This window comes from Pelmatolapia mariae, linkage group LG4, assembly GCF_036321145.2.
Source record: "Pelmatolapia mariae isolate MD_Pm_ZW linkage group LG4, Pm_UMD_F_2, whole genome shotgun sequence".
In the NCBI taxonomy this organism is placed as follows: Eukaryota; Metazoa; Chordata; class Actinopteri; order Cichliformes; family Cichlidae; genus Pelmatolapia; species Pelmatolapia mariae.
In genome coordinates this window covers 28,508,798-28,528,565 of record NC_086230.1, presented here as the reverse complement: position 1 = coordinate 28,528,565, position 19,768 = coordinate 28,508,798, and the positions used below count along the sequence as shown (strand labels likewise).

General features: G+C 43.3%; 1 protein-coding gene across 9 annotated transcripts in view; it reads right to left on the bottom strand.

Moving 5' to 3' along the window:
• The window catches only part of arhgap23a (Rho GTPase activating protein 23a), a 67,670-nt gene that overhangs the window by 28,379 nt on the left and 19,523 nt on the right, over window positions 1-19,768 (bottom strand). For 7 of the 9 annotated variants that reach the window (XM_063472296.1, XM_063472297.1, XM_063472300.1 and 4 more), the window contains exon 1: window positions 5,291-6,440. The exons of the other annotated variants lie outside the window; for them this stretch is intronic. In XM_063472296.1, coding sequence (XP_063328366.1) covers window positions 5,291-5,533 — 243 coding nt within the window. In that variant the 5' untranslated portion in view covers window positions 5,534-6,440. Of the gene's footprint in view, window positions 1-5,290; window positions 6,441-19,768 lie in introns of those variants that run through there. 9 annotated transcript variants of the gene reach the window in all.

The window sequence follows — 19,768 nt, the reverse complement described above, 5'->3', positions numbered from 1 at the left end:
ACACCAGATTAAATTATGACATTTTATCTAATCTTACTTGAAGATTAGATTACATTAGATGAAGTAAATGATGACAGAGGTAAAGGCAGCCCAAATAAGTTCGTACACTGGTTAAATGCTAACGTCATACACTCTGAGAAATGCTACAGGAGTCTATTAAAAGTAAATGTGATCCACCTCTCACCTACCAACTGTTACATTAATGTACAAAACTGTCAACAGATACAAACAAGTACCACCTGCTTGACCGCCTTCACATTCACCTGGGTTTTGCACATTTACTAAGGCATGGGGCAACTGCTGCTGTGATTTGGCACAATATAAATAAAACTGAATTGAATATACATTTTTAATTTGTGCTATAAGCCTTTAAATTTTTACTCCCCACACAGAATCTTCAGCACATTTTTCAGTTTCAGAACCAAAACTGAACTAATTTAATGACTAACAAAAACATCGGTATACTGGACGTTTTACTTATCTAATGATGTTTTTTCCACAGGTTTTATTGATTTAATATTGGACGAACACCCCTGTCAAATGTCACTTTGTGACATGCCATTACAGCCCTAAATATACGATAAAGGGACTTATTTTATGAGTGTACAAGCCACGAATCAACATACAGAGGCCACAGATGTCATTTTAGGTGTGATTTGATGTGCATGTCACTTGATATGAAAAATGATTGAATACTCTGAGATTCAGATTACTCAAACCACACAGAGATATGAGTCAATGTGCCCTTAAAAGTCGAAATCCTAAACTGTTTTGCGCGTCTTCAGATTCTGTGATTGTGTATGTTGCGTACATGTATGTTTTCGTGTCAGTGGGTTAGTGTTTCTAGACCACATCATCTAGATGCACACCCCACATTCTGCTTCCTGTCCTCCCGATAAACATGCTTACACGCAAACACAATAACGCGCACAGGCCTGTCCTGGCAAATCTCCGCATGGCCACAGAACAACAGGAAGTGGCAGGCTCGAGGCAGGAAGTGGGGCAGCACTGTGGGGCGGGATAACCCTACAAATATAACCACGGAGAGTTATGGAGGCACTTCCATTCTTCACCCCTCTTTCTCCTTCCTTCCATTCTCCTTTTTTAACCTCTCCTCCCTTCCACCTCTTCTTCCTCTCTCTCCACTTCTATTCTTGCAGTGGAAACCTGGCTCTGCCGACATTTACCGCACATGTTCTTTTCCTCTAATTTCACATTCCATCGAGGGAAAAAAAAAAAAAAAAAAGTTTGCACGTATAGGCTACTTTCAGAAACATCAAGATGTTTGCTGGTTAAAACTCTTAAACTTTAAGAAGTATGAATATAATTTTAGTTAATTTTGGCTATTTCCAAACAATCACAAAAGATTATGTTGGAAGATATGATGTGCACGTTTCGCAGACTGTGATATCCATAGATTCTCAAAGCCGGATCTTTAGTCTGGCAGTCTAAACATTGTAAAATAACCCTTCTATTTTCTTAGAGAGGTGTGCAGCGAGGCCTATTATGCGAGCCGCATAAAGAGGTGCGTGAGGAACGCAGGAGAGTGCTTGGAGTGTCAAATTAAAATGATAAAGAAAAAGAAAAGGCCAAGAAAGAAAAAAAAAAGAGGAAATGAAAGAGCAACGGGGTGAAAGGAGGAAGAGACAGAGTGAATTCCTTGGAGGGAGCGGTTTGGTTTTGGACAAGTTGAAACACACACAGCAACTGGCACAGGAGGGGAGGGAGCACAGATAGAGTGAATGAGACGAGAAGGATGAGGAGAGAAGGAGACGCAGAAGGAGGAGGAGTATCGGGCCCCAGCGAGGGACAGGCTCCAGCACGCCGGTTTCGACCACATGGCCCCTCCCGGCGCTGAGAATACTGAACCCTGTGATTACCCAAAACACACAGGGTCTGCCTGGGTCTCTGAGCCAGGAGGACAGTTTCCCACTCTGCAGCTCTGGACTGTGTGGGCTGTGTTTCTGCTTGACCATCTGCCGAATCTAGACTCAACCTTTTCCCCCTAAAACAAGACGAACCCCCTCTCATGCCCTCTGAGCATGATTCGACCAGTTTCCTCTGCCACCACTACCAAAATAAAATGAAAAAACAGTTTAAGCTTGCTGACAGGCCTCTCCAGGACAGGACATTCAGTTTAACCAACAAGGAACTTGGAAAATTGTTTCTGCGGTTTTGCAGTCTAATCTTGACTTCCTACGCAGGCTGGAAGCGCAGACGAGGGAAACCTCGCTCCTGTTTTGCTGAGAAAAGAAGACATTTGGTATTTCCTGCCCTGCAAGTGGGCATTTAAACTGTTTCACATTGTTTTCGCCGAAAGAAGTATTACCTGCTGAGGCTGATTAGCAAATAAACTTCAGTGAGTACAGAGAACTGAAGCATCCTGTTATCACCTGTAGATGATGTCATTAAAATAGAGTAAAAAAATGCTTCATTGGAAACAAGTGAATATGCAGAAAAGCTTGTAATGTCACACCACAGCTTCCTCCTTTGAGTGAATGTTTAGTGGGTAAAGCGGTGTGCTTTGACAACACACAGCAGCAGCAGCCGGCTCTTCCCCGAGGACATTTTCCTCCTGATTTCAATTAAGAACCATATAATTAAGATGCAGGACTGATAAGACAAGAAAGGAGCAGCTCAAGGACAACATAGCATGCTGCATCTATAAAATCCAGAGGAAATGTTTGATGTTTAAATTGCGGCGCCAAAATTTTAGAGCCCCATCAGCTTTATTAGAGAATAAAAACGCTATAAATAAACAGCGGCGGTGGTAATCTTCCCCGAAATCCCGTAATAAAGGATTTTTGAGTCTTAAGAGGCTTTTCTAGGACATGACAATATTGTAAAGCTGACGGCATAATCGTCGGGAACAGCGTACGTGTAGGGTAGCACACGTACACACAGACACACACTCTTGTCCTCGCTCCATCCAGAGGTAAAGCAGTTCAGAGGAATGCAGTGACTGTCAGGGAGCCCGGCTCCTGCTAAAACCCCAGCAGGACAGAACAATAATGCTCTTTTAAACAGCTGAGAGCTGCAACCTGTTTGAAAAGTGGAGCTTTGCGGCTGTTACAAATGCTGACGAGCCTTTAATCCCGATGGTCATAGCTGTCTGCGTCCGCAGCCCGGAGCCGAGCTGCCAAGAGGGAACAGGAGAGGGGACGGCGTGGAAAAAAAAGCCAAACCATCTCATCCTGATAATTCCTGGACTCACCGGCCACACACAGGGAGCGCTCCCCCACCTCTGCACCTCTACAAGCATCCTATGTCTCACAAATGTATGACGTACACGCGAATATCCACCTTTACTCTCTTAAGGAAGCCGGCGGATTCTGTAATTTATATAACGATATGTTTAAGGGGCCATACTTGCAAATGTGTGTGAATACAGAATGTTTGCTGAAAAACCAGTCCAGCCCCACAGTCAGTTCAACCAGGCCAACAGGTGATGATGCAATGTCTGTTAAACAGGGTTTCTTTCTCCTGCATAGCAAAACATGCCTATTTGTCCAACTGAAACCTGCATCACTGGTAGCAGTGAAGTTCATTTAAGCTATTTTAATTCAATCCAAGGCCTAGAATCATTTCCAGGAGGAGCGGTTTTAGAATAACTTTTACAGCATGACTTGATAGCTGAGTGGGCAGCAGCACATGGCAGTTAGTGTGTGACGTGGGTTTAAATCTGACCAGGGACTTTTTATCCTCGCTGCCTCGACTTTTTGCTTTAACAAAGAGGTGAAAGTGCAACAAAACACTGCACTTTATCACATTCTGGCATCCGAGGACCCCTTTTACATGACAGATTTTCACCTTTACAACTCGTGAGGGTGTTGCGGTCGTGCGGGCAACTGAATGTAAAGAAAAAAAATGCAAAAAGAATTGAATGCGCCAATCCTGTGATCCCTCAAACGCAAAAAATCTCAACGATAATAAAGCAGACCAAGATACCAGACATATGATGTGCCAGAGAGATAGTAGAAGTGCATATTTCAGCTTAAAGTAACTGATAGAGACAGCTAGGTGCAACTGCTCTTCCTCCCCCTCTCCTAAAATGTAAACAGTGTACAGTGTCTGTTTGTCCCAGCTGTGTCCGTACAGCCTCTCCTTTTCCTCCCCCCACACTTACATTCCTCACTATGGCATTTTCTAACTGTGTCAATGAGTCTGGGGAAAGGGGATGATGAGAACCATTAAAAAAAAAAAAAGCAGTAAAAAAAGATGCGATATTCCACATAAATGATCACGGTTAAATGAGGAAGTGATGGCCTGGATTCTGAGGGCATTTGGGACTTGGGGGGTGGGGATGCACAGCTGTACAACTGCATGACACCTCGATCAAAGTGGTACTTAGAAGCGACCTTAAACTGTGCTTAGCCAGTAATTAGAAGCTCCCCAGAGGAAGAAAAGGGTCAATATGCAAGCCATTCCTAATCCAATGGATGGAAAACGTGATTAAGCTGGGAAAAAATGAGAAAAAAGGTGCACAGAGAGTCCCACGGTCACATTTATCCATATTTTTATTTGCTAAATGTAGCTTATCTGATCTTAAATTCATAATTCTAAGTATATTTTTGTTCAGAATTAACAAGTCCACAACAAATTCAACAGTCCGGTGTGTACGTGGTCCTGTATAAGTCTTTGCAGGCCAACTGCAGCTAAAAGCCACCTTGACTGTAGGTAACAACTACACTTTCTTAATTATATTGATCCACTCAAAGAAGTCTAAACAAAACAGAAAAAAGAGCCTGAAGGCAACACAGGCATTTCTCCAGAAATGTTAAAGAATCTACCAACAGCTGAGGGGTTAACCAGCTCCAAACAATGAGTACAGTTACAGAGAAGCATTGCTGACATGCATGACTAATTGCACACAGCGGTTTCTGGAGAGTATTGCTGATATCATTGTTTACTGTGTTAATTCTGGAGAACCACAAAAGTCACCATGAGCACGACAAAAAACATCTCCGATGTCTTGGAGTGTAAAGTGGCAGAGGATTTAGCAGGAAGTATGTTAAATGAACAATCTGGTCAATTCATTTGACAACAGAAAAATTAATGAGAAACTATTCAAACAAGCAATGTACAGTTTTAACTGATAAATCTTATCTTTAAAAAAACAGATAAAACAGGAAATTCCTACGAATTTCACATCTTGCTATTAGAAGTTATCTAGCGAAAGCATTTAATTTGGACTCAACTTGTCATTTAACAGCAGCCACTGACTGATGCTTTTAGCCACAGTCACCACATCTTAACGTTAGATGGGTGAAGACCGGTGACCCCTTCTTACCCTGGGCTGATGAGAGCTCTGGCTGTGCCCAATAGGCATGGCAAGTGGCGAAGTGGGTGGCTCCGAGGTCGTGGCTCCACGTAGAACCGCCAGCCAAATGCAACGAGGTTCAGGGGAGCTGCAGTCCACCCCCACCGGGTTCTGGAAGCTCCAGTCAGACCCGGCTGGCGCAGGACACGGGAGCATAGCAGCGGGCATCGGAGCGCTGAGTTTGGTCAGATTCGCATCGCTCGCCACCAACATGGGCTGCACACACTCAAGCACCAACACAAAGTCCTGGACGATGTCCAGACACAGACCTACAATCAAGCCAAGACAGGGTGGCTGCTTTTAGTGTCTTCCGATTCTCCAGTCATTTAACTTCACGCCTCCTGGCTCCAGTCCATTGCTGCTGCTGCTGCTGCTGCTGCTGCTGAGCCTCGGGAAAGTTTAATCCAACAAGTTACACATCACAGCCTGACGCTCCTGACCTCCATCGGTCAGCTCTCCAAGACCCTCATTCGCACTATTGGGGGGTTCAAACCAGAGGAAGAAAAAGGCAGCAGATAGAGGAGTGCGTGTGTGGTGCAGGGATCAGAGGTAGGTCTGGTTTCACTACAGACACACACACAGAGACCAACTGACAGCAGCCCTCCTGTCGGTGTCCAGTGATGTTCTGCATTCAAAGCCACTCTGTCCACCCCCCAAAACACACAACTGCTGTCCCAGAGGGCTGGATCTTCTGTCTCTCCTCCCTCCCACTGCCCCCACTCTCTCCTTTCACCCTCCCTCTCTACCTCTAGTGCCAGACAAACTTCATCTCTCTCTCATCTTAATCCCGAATGTTTACTTTATCACAGCGACCATCAGCTACTCGATCTGTTGCTTTTGTGTTGCTTCTCCTCTTTTGCTTTCTCTTTAGTCCTTGTTTTTGTTACTCGGACTGTATCCAGACAGTTACTGACTCCTTCCACATGAACCGGTCTGGCTGTCATCAGTAAACAAACACCTGTGCACTGTAAAGCGGAACTCTTGAAGCCATACGTTGGGAAAAACCGAGAGCGGGTCAGCTGTTAACAGTCCAGGTGAAGATATCTCCTGTAGGGTTGCTGCTGGTAGGTTAAATCCTCGTTGGATCCTTCCTGTGCTGCACGTGTGCTGCATATGTGTGTGTGTGAGCGACACAAACACAGTGACAGAGCTTTGGTCCCGCTGCTAAACTCCACAAAAGCCAGCCCTGCCTCCACCGAATCCCCTCCACTCAAAGAGGAGACGAAAAAAAAAAAGAGAGAAAAGAGAACGAGGCCAATTTGCAGCACAAAGAGAGAGGAAAAAAAACATTTGCGGCTGCTATGCTTAGTCTTCTACTCCCTTTTTCTTATAGTTAGGAGGGGAAAACACAGAGGAGGGAGAATGATAATGAGAGAACATGGAAAAAAGCTGCCAAAGACAGAGAAGGCGAGCAACGGGCGCTGCTGTGGTTGTAAAAGCTCTGAAAATAACACGGTCGCTACTGGATGTCAACATGACCTCTTTGTCAAGCCTATACTCCCACTCTCACGTGCAGACACACTCCTTCCCAGAGGATCCACCCATATACAACACAGTGACACCTAAAAACCTCACCACTAAATCAGTCAGGGGTGAGTTCTCACCAAACAGCCAGGCGTCCAGGGTACGTGCGAGAGCGGCAGACAGGTAACCATGTTGTTGTTACAGACAGCCAACGTTCCCCTCCGGTTGTCGTCACTGTTAACCTGCCGAGCATCCGTTACCGATGAGGTTAGACAGGTTTCACCTGCTGAACAGCGGGGCAAGTTCCAACTCGACTGGAGAAGGCCGTCATCCGTAAGAAACACCGTACCCTCTGGATATGTCGCACTATGCCAACAAGAACACACACTGCAGGCTTTGATAGTTTATACTCACTGAGGAGGTGATAAATTAACGAGTCTGTTACTTTCACAGGCAGAAACATACCCCAAGAAGAGTGAATAATAGTGGCCTGTCCAATAAAAGTACCAAAAAATATAAAACACAGTTAATATAAAATATGAACTCAAAGCGTTTCGGTGTCATCTAGCACTTTAATATGATATCCTGTGTTTTTCCTCCGTGTGGGTCACTTTTTCTATTTTTTTTTTGTTAATCTTGTGCAAACACACAAGGATTATACATGTGCGTTAGGAAGATATGTTACATTTACTCCAGGAAGTTAAGATATTGTGCAATGTAAGGCTGCAAATGCAAGGCTGAAAAATGAAGCAAATCTGGAAAGGCTAAAGATACTTCCTTGCTGTGAAGTTAAACACCCCCCCTTTGTAAGATCTCTACTTACCAATTTAAATTTTATTATGATGTAAAATTATGCAACATTGAGTGACAGGACACAAAAAAATCATCTGACAAATAGAGTGACTTCTTGTGTGGTCTAACAGTCAGTCAAAGTCTACACGCCAGTTTTGGTGAATGAAATTCAAGCAGCTTATTTTCTGCGCATCATTCTTTCACAAGTATCTGCGTGATGCTAATCGCTTTGCTAATCAAGCTAGCTACGCTCTCATCCAGATGTGATCACTTCGAGATCCCTGCAGTGGTCCTACGTTCAATACAACCATGTTTTATGTGCAGTCTGTGGGATTGGTCATTGAATGATGTAAAGAGTAATTTATTTACAATAAAACTCTGATTTACATTATGGGAGATCTTTGATCAAGAGTCCAGAATGTTATAATTGGCCTGCAGTCACCCACACATCACTCACAGCCATGCTCTTCATGTTCTCAATTTTGCATTACAGCAAACATTGGAAAGGCTTTAAAAAGCTTTTTTATTAATAAGCTCCATGTATTCATACACAGCATGCAAACATCTGATCTTGTTCAGGCCTATTAAAGCAGCAAGGCACTTGAGCTGTATGACTTATATGCATGCTTAATAGTTGCTTCTAATTCGTACGTCATCATAATAACGAACATCATTATTATGGGCGTCACACATTTTCTATTTTTCTACTTCCAAGAGTCACATAGTGGCTCTTTTAATGATCTTTCCTGCAAAAATAACAAACTAGATTGAGGTGGATCCACACCTCACTTTATCCCCAGTTAGTTTATTGAGTCAGTAGACTTTCACTTACACACACACACACACACACACACACACACACACAAAAACCAGTAACATGTGAATACAAAAGGCTGCTTCTCTTGTGCACATGCATACACACAAGCACATGCCACATGTCCCACTGAGTCACTGCTGAGTATAAATACACTAGGCTATGTAATTATGGTTCCACTTAAAGTCAGAAGGCTGTGGCTGCAGGGGGGGTTTGTCTTCTCTCTGTGGTTCAGACCAGAGCTTTGGGTTCAATGCACCACCAGCCAGAACCGCCCTGCTGGATCACCAGGGGGAGGTCCGATTCATCACCAGGAGGGGGAGACGCGACAGAAAGAAAAAGCCAGACGGGGATTTAAAATCTGCATCCATTTCAAAGCGGCAGCACTGAGGTGGGATTTCATATGCCACTTTTCACAATAACAGTTAGTTTTAGTGAGATGGGAGGAGTGCCTAATTTGGAAACAAAAGGTTTCTGGTTGTCTCACACCCTCTCTTTCTCTCTGTCACCCTTTCATGAACCATGACGGCACTTACAAAAACAGGAGGTTAAGTGAGAAAAAAAGAGAGATGGCTGGCAAAAGAAAAATGAAAATAAAGGCATTGAGTTACAGTTTATCTGATGTGAGCCACACGTGAGGAGCTCGAACAAAAGCACATGGTCTACTGGTTAGCTGAAACATGCCCGAGCAGGCAGACATCACCTGCATATGGGCTTAATTTAAATCATAACAGCATACCTTTTTTTTTTATCTAGCTTGTAACGATTTGAATGCTCAGTAAACACACTCGAGGTTTTTTCTTCCCCCTGTTTCTTTTAGATCTTAACCTGGGAGCGCGAAACTCCTGGAAATGTCAGGAAATCAAAGCCCGACATGCACCGCAGCTCTCAGAGGAGCGATGTCTCTGCCCCTCACTGCTCTCCGACAACAAACACATCTGTGGAAAGTGAAAACTGCCCGCTGGTGTAAGGGACAGATTAGTCTGGCGATATGTTTTAATCCCTCTCATAGTCGGATCATGACTGTGAGCCAACCGATTAACACACAGTGGCCTCCCTACCCTTTTTGTTTTCCCCACTGCAGCTTCCTCGCAAGGCAAAACAAAAGTCTGTCTCTTCTCTGCTGCATCTACAAAACAGAGCTGTGATGAGGAGAAAAAAGGCAGGAAAGAGCAGAGTGAAGCCATTCAGAGTGCTGACTGAGCGCTTGGTTGGCCTGTTGCTAACAAACCGCGCTGCAGACACAACCGTAGGGTGTCTTCTCTAAACACAGGCTGCAAGAATTGAGAAAAGGCACAAGCAGGGTCAGAAAAGGACAGACAGGGTTTGATGCTTACAATGACTGACACAACAAAGACAATACATAGATAAAGAACTTTAATATCATTATGATCTGACGTCTGGAAACCCTTGAGGAAAATCCCGTCGCCTTCTGCTGAGACACACTCCGGTGACACACTCAACATGTGCCAGGAAAGGCGATAAAGGAGCGCCCACATGAGTTATCTGTGTCATCACACTGGAAACTAAGGAATGATTCAGATTTTACCACAAATATATGCACGATGCACCGCCGCGGTTACCAACCTCCGAGGGGGTCCCCCAAGATGAGTAACAAACAAATCAAAGCCACACTTTTTCCTTAAACAAAGCTGTTTGTCTTTTCCATTTTCCCACCAAGAATTTGGGACTTTTGTTTTTGCCTTTGTGCTTTAAGAAAACATTTAAAAGAGTGTTCGCAAAGCGGCTGTGAAAAACCTTTCTGTGCCTCAGTATTTCTTAGGTTTAACTAAATATAATCTACAGTTACGAAACATGAGGCTATTTTAATAAAAGAATGAGTGAATAAAAGTTTTATTAGAGCACATTTTACATGTAGCGGTTCAATAATTGGCTCTAGATGGCATCCGCATGGAGTCGATTTCTCCGTCTAGACAGACATTAAGCGTAATCTGCTGAAGTGGATTGTACAAAAGCAAGCGCTTGTGTGAAAAAAGGGGATGTAGCTGATTTAAGATGGTTAATTTTAACTTTAATCTCCAGTAAATCCTCATGCCATGGAACCTATAGGCCTATGTAACAGCATTCATGATGTAGTGAGCAGACAGCAGACACTAGAGGGCAGCTGCAACCCAGAGTCTAAGAGCAGATGGGTGGGGGAAAAGCCCAGAGGGCACTGGGCCACATGGGGAGAGAGCAAAGGGTGATGAGCTACATGCAAATCTACAGTTTTACAACAATAGGTGGCATGAGTGTGCGCCCAGGGCGAGGAAGTGCAAGAAGTCGACCTGTAAGCCGTTATCTGCGATTTGTGGTTGTAAAAGAGTTACAAATGGATAAGCTCGTAGTCGGGGTGGGAGACTGCGGCTGGATATTAGGGAGGTCACACCTGTTGTGGTCTCTGTTGTGCAAAGCTCGGAGACGATAGCAGGTGCAGAGCGAGACGAAACGTGCAAGGGTCAGATATCTAATCAACACACAGCTGAGGTGGTACCAGGGTGGTCTAACCCTCCCTGACTGGCCAGAGGACTTTTACAACAACAACAACAACAATGCATGACTCAAATCTGCAAACCAGAAGAAGCGTCTTCTGTGTTAAACCCACTGCATTATGCATGCACTCCACATGACATCAGGCCCAGTGAGCTGGCTGAGAACTGAAACACTATATAAATAAATATCAACTCTTTAGTCACCTTTTCCCGCCCACTCACTCACACACTTAAGATATTATTAGCTCCATGAAGCTAATAATGTACAAGAAGTCTGTAATTACTGATATGAGTCAGGCCTTTAATCTGAACAGTGCTTTAAAACTGCTTTAAAAACAGGCCACAAAAAGATTATTTCTATAATTAACCAGGTTAAGATTAATGTCTGTTTAGTCCCGAAAATAGTAAAAAAACATTTATGCCCAACAGCGTGAAATCTGAAGCTGTGGTGTATCATAACGGAAGTCTTACAAAACCTGCCAAACCAGTGAATCTTTGGCTTTCAGTGTTATAGCTTGTCACTCTTTTACTGCAGTGTTAATCAACAATCATTCGGCTGGCTTAACACATCAGATAAGTTGATAGTAACAACACATTCTCAATTAGTGACCTAAATCACAGGTAATCATTTAGCACTGATAATAACTTCTTAACTCATTTAACTAGGTGAGCTAAAGCGCTGACTCCAGCTTCCCAAATGTGAGAATCTGCTCCTTTTCACAAGAATTGATTAATCAATTCAATTTATAGGCAAAATGATTCATTCATATAACCCATTTTTTGGAAATTATAACACAAAAAAATGTGACCAGCTGACTCAGGATGGTGGATGTGCCTATTGTGCTACTTCTGCCACAAGGGAACGCTGGGATACGTGAGTCAGCCCGCCGGCCTACAAAGCATCTACGTGGACAAAAATGCCCGATACAGAGCAGGAAGGAGAACACGAAAGGGTGGGGGCGTTGACAGATGTTGGAGAGCGAACACCAGGGTAAAGGGGGGGAAACTTGGAGGGAATAAAAAATTAGGACAGAGAGTGATCTAAAGCAGAAGCAAGAGTCAGGAAGTTGAAGAGAGCAGATGGAGAGGAGACAGGAGAGGACGATTTAAACATCTGGGCTCAGACAGCGGCGGCACAGGCGCGTATTTACGCAGAGACGCACTCTAAACACCTCCTCTATTGTTTCATTTAAATAAAGACTTTAATGCAGCACATAAACGATGACAGTCCAGACTGCACGACTGGAGGCTAAACCACAAAAATGTCACTTCTTTGCTCAATCAAGCTAATTAAAGGCTAAGAAATGAATCCATTAACAGACAGTGGCATCCCAGTCTGCTGACAAATGATTAAACACACTAAGAGATGTGCAAGTGAGTGTTGGGAATGATCTATCCTATGGATTTTTGCCCTATTTTACAAGCCTCTTTCCAAAAACATGTTGTATCGCCTCTTCTTTTAACGGAATTCTGGGAGCGCTTGGGAAGAGAGGTGTAATCTTTAAAGCAAATAAATACTCAAGAGTTTGGGGACTCCTCTGGTATAGATTTTTTATATAAGTCGTCAAATTCTGCTAATGGTTAACAGGTTTGAGTTGCAGGCAGGCAAACTGAGCACATGGACACCATCTTGGTATTGTCTTGAAAAGCATGCTGGCGGAATTGCAGCATATGTCGCTCCAAAACCTGTATGTATCATTCAGCATTAATGCTGCCTTCACAGATGTCCAAGTAAGCCATGAAAAACCATAAAAATAATCTCAGGCACAAAGTAAGTGTCACTGTTTCTGAGTTTGTTTGAATTGCTTCGCTTACGATAAAAGAACCAACTATTCACTGACATGGTTTTCAAAAATGCTCCTGGATCTATAAAATGATTTTCCTGTAAACAGCCTGAATATCAAAACCATCCACAGGCAGTTTACAAGATTCAGATTATCTGAATCTTTATTTAATCCCCATATATAGTTGTGTGAATGCCTCTTAAGTCTTCCACAGTGATGAACTTCTCCTCCAATTACATGTAACGTCCTCAGCTCCACTGGGATGATCTTCTTCATGTTGTTGGCCGGTGTTTTGTTTTAACATGACACAATCTTTGCAGACTTTTGCTCTTGCTGTCTGAACTTTTTTGGACGGGCTTTCTGGAAGCAAATTCAAAAAGTTTCAACATCTGATAGTGTCGCATTTATACTTCTCAAATTTAATGGGTGGGTTTCTCATGGCTATAAATTTTTCATAGCAAGGAGAGACCTGCAGGCCATAATGCATGGGAGCAAAACTGGATGTATGAAGGAAAAGATGGTTTCTATTTGTGCATGTGATAAAGAGCGATGAAGCATACAGGCAAAACACACACACACACACTATGACATACACTAAGTGGAGAGACGGTGCTCCACTTTAACCTAATTAGCGAGAAGTGGCTCCTCTAGTCGACTGCATGTTTTATGTTCAGGTCACTTCAATAATAAAACGGAACTAAAATGAAGAGGAAGCTTCGTCTCTTACTGGATATTTCATGCATGTATTAACAGTTTAACTTTTTGTGTCCGCTTATTTTTTTAGTGAAGGGTGAGAGGGAATGGCACATTAAATAGATGATAATTACAGCTCAAAGTTGCCATGAATACTATCAAGTTGCCTATGTTTGACCTTAATAGTTACTATAGGTCTGAACTTTAAGACACTCAGACTGTAAAACCACTTGGCTCGTTTTAAAGAGCCAGGTGTGAATGCTAGATCCTTCCTCTCTTTTCAGACATGTCTGAAATCTGGAAGTCTGAAAACGTTCCACCTTTTGATGCATGAAAAATGTGTGACAGCCGAGCAGTCACCAAGAATGCTTAAATCAAAACACACTTGCTCCTGCTAAAGATGTGCTCTCTTTCCACAGTGTTTTTAGTCATGTGGCGTCCCCTCACGCTTAGCCAAAGAACATGAAACAAAGAGGACCGAAACAACAGCCACATCCTGCTGCTTCTGAAAGCCACTGTGAGGCGACGGCTGGGTTTTATCAGGTAAATTCCCAGCTGCACCTTATAACGAGTCTTCTTATACTGACGGGATCTATGACGACATCTGGCAGAGAGCTAACTTTGCTCCTTGCACTGTATTCCCCACCCCTCACCGCTCCACTGTACTGACCACAACCGCTGGGAGCAATCAGAGCGTCACGTCTGAGCTCCACTGCAATAAGATGCCCTCCCTCGCTACCCCTCCCTTCTTTTTCCCCTTTTTCCCTTTTCTTCTCTTTCTTTCCTGGTTGTTTTCAGAAGCAGGCCTCAGCAACAGAAAACCACAGGGCTCCAGCAGGCCTTTTGACTCTCTCCACCCCCCTCGCCTGCGTTTGGAAGAAGCGCGGCCGTACTTTGAGCCCCCTCTTCTCGGTTGCTTCCCTCTTCCCTCTTCAGACCCACATGTATATATTTAGCTCATCTCTGCTTCTGTATAATTAACAGATGAAAATTATAACTTTGGGACTCGGAGATGACGTTGCTGTTCTCCTTGGCTGAAGCTGAACTTAAGCTTCAGCCCTAGGGGGGACAAAAACCAGGCGGCGGTCCAACATGTGGGGCGTGGTGGAGTGGAGGCGACGCTAAGCCAGGTTGGGAAACTGAGCGAGGCAGTTAAAAAAGAAAGAGAAAGACGACTGCAGAAAGGAGTCAGAGTGTTTATTAGAGCTAGCGAGATGGCCTGCTTGACTGCCTCCATCAGCCCTGGAGTTTCCATTTGAGGTCATCTGGTTTTTACATTCCTGCCATGCACCACCGCTCACACCACGCCGAGGAAGTCTCCATCACTAAGTTCACACAGGACTGTACAATCCAGCAATTCTCAAAGCTGAGTCTGGGGTGTAGAGTAGCCATTTAGGGAGCTCTCAGAGTAGTGAAGAATAGTTTAAGTTAATGAAAACTTTTCTTATGTTTGGGTCTCACAGATGGAATCTGATCACCTGGGAATCTGTGGGTTACGTCTGGGTATTTGGGGATGTGAAAATAGTTTTAAAGACTGCTTTTGCAGATGCACGAGTACACTGATGCAGCTCTTAACCCAGCTGGACAAATTCCCACTGTCTAAAAGTTCAGGAAGATTTTCCAATATTTCACATAGACCATCTCAAATTGAGATCAGTGTTCTGATTCACATGACTCTCCACGGGCTCACAAAGTCTCTCTTTAACAGTGTACGCATGATGCCACCGGGCAAAAGATAGCAACTGCACATAATCATTTACTACAGTTTGAAGGAGTTTGGAGGCAGACACATCAATTTTTCCCTTTTTTTAAAAAAAACAAACATTCAAATTCTTCTCAATCTAGTCAAATCTGAAGCACAGCCAAACGCATGTGATGCAGAGGTCAAGCGAAACTTGCTAGGCGTGATTTTTCTGGCAGTAACTTCAGCTTCTGTTCTCACTTTGAGATAAACCTGGCGATCTTCAGATTAAATCCAAAGGGGCTTTTGCAAACCATCTCTTCTCTTCAGCATTCCCCAGCAGAGCAAAGATGCTCTGCAGATACTGACTGGCATGTTTCAAATACAGGGCGATCAGCCCACGCTATCACTTCATCTGCTCCTTCCTGTTGACTGTGATGTAAAACCCTGTTTAGTCCTAGTTTTTGAGCAGATCCCAAAGGCACTGCCCTTTTGAGCGCTCCAAGCAACGATGAGATCCATATGCCAAGCTGATGATGCTATGTCTGCATCTTTAACCTCTGTCACTCTGTATTAGCGGCCTTTTAATGCAACCCAGAGACTGTTCACCCTGCAGAAATAAACTGTCCTTTTGTAGCCTCATGACTTCTATCACCTCAGAAAAGAAGGTCAAATTTGCCACCTGAAGGAAATTAGGCTCACGCTTGTATTCTTATTTTGCTTAGCTAATGGGACGCCTGCAGAGGCCTCCAACTGTTAACACAGGAATCATACACTCGCATATGTTTTCACTCTGTTATTCGGATTAAAGACACGTTGCCATTGCTTATAGTAAAGAGGAAAGTTAACAGAAACACACTGGACTGTTAGTTTTCACTCTGTAAACTCAGGGCGGTGGGGGGGTGGGGGGGTTGGATATACAAGAACTGTACAAAAACAAACCCTTCATGGCAAAAACCTACATGTGAATACCCACTGCTTTAAGGATGACATTCTGCTCACAGACGGCACATACAGACAGAATTGAAAGCAGCGGCGGCAGCAGAGTATCCTGAAAGGAGATGCCCAAAGAAGGAAGAAGAGAGGGGATCAAAGCAACGAGTGATTCACGAGGAAATGAAAAAACAAGAAAGCTTCAAATTCGGAAGAAGCCAGAGAAGAAGAAAAAAGTACTACTCTATTAATAAGAACTGTGGCACACGCAGTCACACACAGAGAGGGAAAAAGACCAACAAAGAGTAGAGAAGAGAAGGAAGCCGGAAGAGATATGAGTGAGAATAATGAAGCTCAATGAAGCAGAGTTAGAGTTGAGTTTGAGTACATCTGAATTCATGCAAACCTTCAGCCAACAGAACACAACTGCTGTGTATTTGCCTGAGCAAGTAAGGCTTCAGTCACATCAGCCTAGAGACTGGTCAGCGACCCCCTTTTAACCCCAGGTTGCTAGGGAAAAATGTCTATTTCCTGCTCAGCTGGTGAGTGGTTGTTGGCTGATGCTATGTGAAATACGTCACAAAGAGATATACAGTCTGGAAAACCTCCTTGCCATTGCTTTGGTTGCAAAAAGACTGCCAAAGTTACCTGTAGTTTGCATGGAAAATGCCAATTTATCTGCAAACATTCTTTCACCAGTTGTTAATACAAATTTTTCCCAGTTATCAGGGAGTCACAGAGGTGACCATATCCCAGCAAACTAAATGTTGTGCTCTACTCTTCTTATGCTCATGTATTTCTTCTTTCATCCAAAAATAGCTTTCCCAAAATTTTAGTTGATATCTGGTAATCATTTTTGGATTTCACCTTTAGTTTGGCGGCTTTGATTTTGAGCAATCAGCCATTTTTTTTAAGCTTTTGTGTCTCACATTCTTAAGCCACATTCCTTTGTTTGATTTCACTTTCAAATTAAATCCACATATCTGGATTAAATATGGGGTTTTTTGCTCTAAATTTAAAAGAAAGAAAAATAAGGGACCCAAATTTTTTAAGTTCGCAAACTCCATAGTGTAGTAGTTTACACTTCCACCAGACAAGGATACACAAACCCCTCAATGTTACATTAGGACGGGCATCTGGGATAAAAACTTTCCCATATCAAACAAGAAGGTACAAACTGTAGTGACCTCCTTGTAAATAAGGGTCTGTAACAGCTGGTCACCTATCAGAATCAGCTGATTCTTTCTTTACAATACTTTTAGCATATCTAATGATATTTAAGAGAATATGAATATTTTGGGAGGTGTAGGTTGAAATTTGCTGCTTTTCAATTAGCCTTAGTTGTCCCAGCTTTCTGTGACAGACTGGCGGCCTGTCTAGGATGTACCCCACCTCTTACCTATAGCAGCTGGTAGAACCATGACCCTGAAGTGGATAAGTGGAAAAAAGGATGGATGGATGTCAAAATTTGAAGCTAAAACTTGGATATTTTTTTTTAGCAGGGATGTTTTTTTCTCTTCTGACTGTAGTTTCTTTTTAAGTGTTGAAACACTAATACAAGCAGCATCAAGCTACTGATTTAAAGCTGCACAATAACAAAGAGAGACAACATCTCAGAGTAATGTTACACACAAAACCAGCAAACCAAATAAATCGTATGACTAGGATTATCCATTGAGAGAATCTAAGCGAATATGTAAACAGAGACGATGTTGTGCTCAACCACCAGGCATCAGGAAAACCACAGCGCTTTATCTTTTCCCAGCATCCTTAGCTCATTAGCCTCCTGATAATCTCTGTCCCATGATTTCGCCAGACTGTCAAAACAGCCTTCCCGTCTGAGACCGCTTACAAATAGTACGAAACACACCGTTGCTGTTGTTGTTGCGCGTGCGTGCACACTGCAGCACTGCGGCCTGGGATGTTTGGGAAACAGAGATAGAGGTTAGTGAGTCAGCGCTCAACCTCTAATGAAAAAACAGTGATCTACCGTGTGTGTGACCTGCAATTCACAGTTCATCAACTCACAATTGCGTCTTTGATGGACGGTACCTGGCCGGCTGCCATTTACAGTATAAACAACTCCAGAGCAGCATTTCTGAGAAGTTAAATACAGTGAGCAAACATCATCTCACTAATAAGCAAACACAACTCTTCTTCTTTATCTTCTTTGGATGCTTTAACATTTCGCATCACACCGAAAAACATAAAGTTACGTTAGCGCTCTTGAGACATGATGTGTAATTGGAGATTCGTATCATGAAGACACACTGAAACAAAAATAAACACAATTTCTGATGTTTTCTAATCAGCCTGGTTGGTTGAAACTAAAAGGATTTTAATGGGCTCGTTATGCATCCACTTATGCAATCAGTGCAAATGGTGCATATTATATGATGAGAGGGAGAAGTTGGGTGGTTATATGGTAGTTATAGAGGAACAACCTCTTTTTCTTTCCTATTTCTTTACCTTTCAGTGCTTCCCCCCACATGACTCATCAGGATTCTCCCGATTTTGTTATCTTCCCTTTTTCTTTACCCTTCCTCCACCCTAGTCTCTCTCACATTCCAGTGCAATCCCCACTGTTTGCAAAAAGAAAAAAGAAAAAAAAAAAGAAGTGCACAGCTGATGAGAGCAAGATGCATCGCTCCATATAGTGTTCTGCAAACACACACTTGCTCTTTGCAAAAACAGAACATGTGCAAGAAAAGTAGAACTGTGCACAGTCGACACCGAGACGAAACAACACGCAGGATCAGATGATGTGAATGTAAATCAGTCACGCAGGAGCCCTTGGTTAACCCCTGTGCCCCCCTGCTGCACACAGTGACAGGCGTTCCCGCCTGCCTCTTTAGCCTCTTTACTGGGGGCCAAGTGTGTGACGAGCGGGGCCCCTAACCTCTGAACCTTGACCCTTAGTCAAACCTCACCCTGAGCTGCTGCCTTCAGACTGATCCTGCAAGCAGATACAGACAGAGTCAAGTCTGCATTTCCAAACAAGACCTGGCGTGCTCTTCATTCTTCAATATGTCAACAATAAACCCCTCATGCAATGTAATGTGCTGTACAACAGCCTCATATTTTCCTTCACAGAAACAACACTTCGAGACACACACCAACACAGCGTCTTTGTAGGCACAAATACAAAGAGGTACTGACGCATGCCAGACCATCGACAGGCTGAATCTAATTAGCTCTCATCTGTTTCTGAGAGAGAGGCTTTGTTTTACACCAAACCTCCCACCGCCTGCCAGTCAGACGCCACAGGAAAATCTCCCAGTTGAGGCACAACACAGGCCGAGCGTGCCCTGCAAGAGAAGGGCTAGGTAGGTATGAGATAGGGCTGTGCGATATGACCAAAATCTCATATCCCGATATAAGAATTCTATCGTCCCGATAACGATATAAATCACAAAAATGTAACATTTTCTGTAAATTCTGTGAATCTTGGGCAGCTCGTCTTGCGTGAAGTGTTTCCAGCTGCGCGTCATGTAGCTGGAGTCGAGTGTTTTAACCGATGCATGAAACTATACATTTTTAGACATAAGTTGTAACGGCCGCCGTTTTCTTTGTGAGTATTTATTACACGGCGTGCTGCGGGGAAAAGCCTGTTCTAACGTTTTAGTCTAAGGTTTATTTTTTAACACCTGGCGGCTCTTTTTTACTTCTCATCCGTAAATAATCTGCTCTTTCACGTGATTCAGTTTATTTTGAAAAGTCTCAACAGGATCTTGAGCTTTATTGTGAAAGGTTTATGTGGAACATAAACAAGCGGACACGCGATGCTGTTACCGT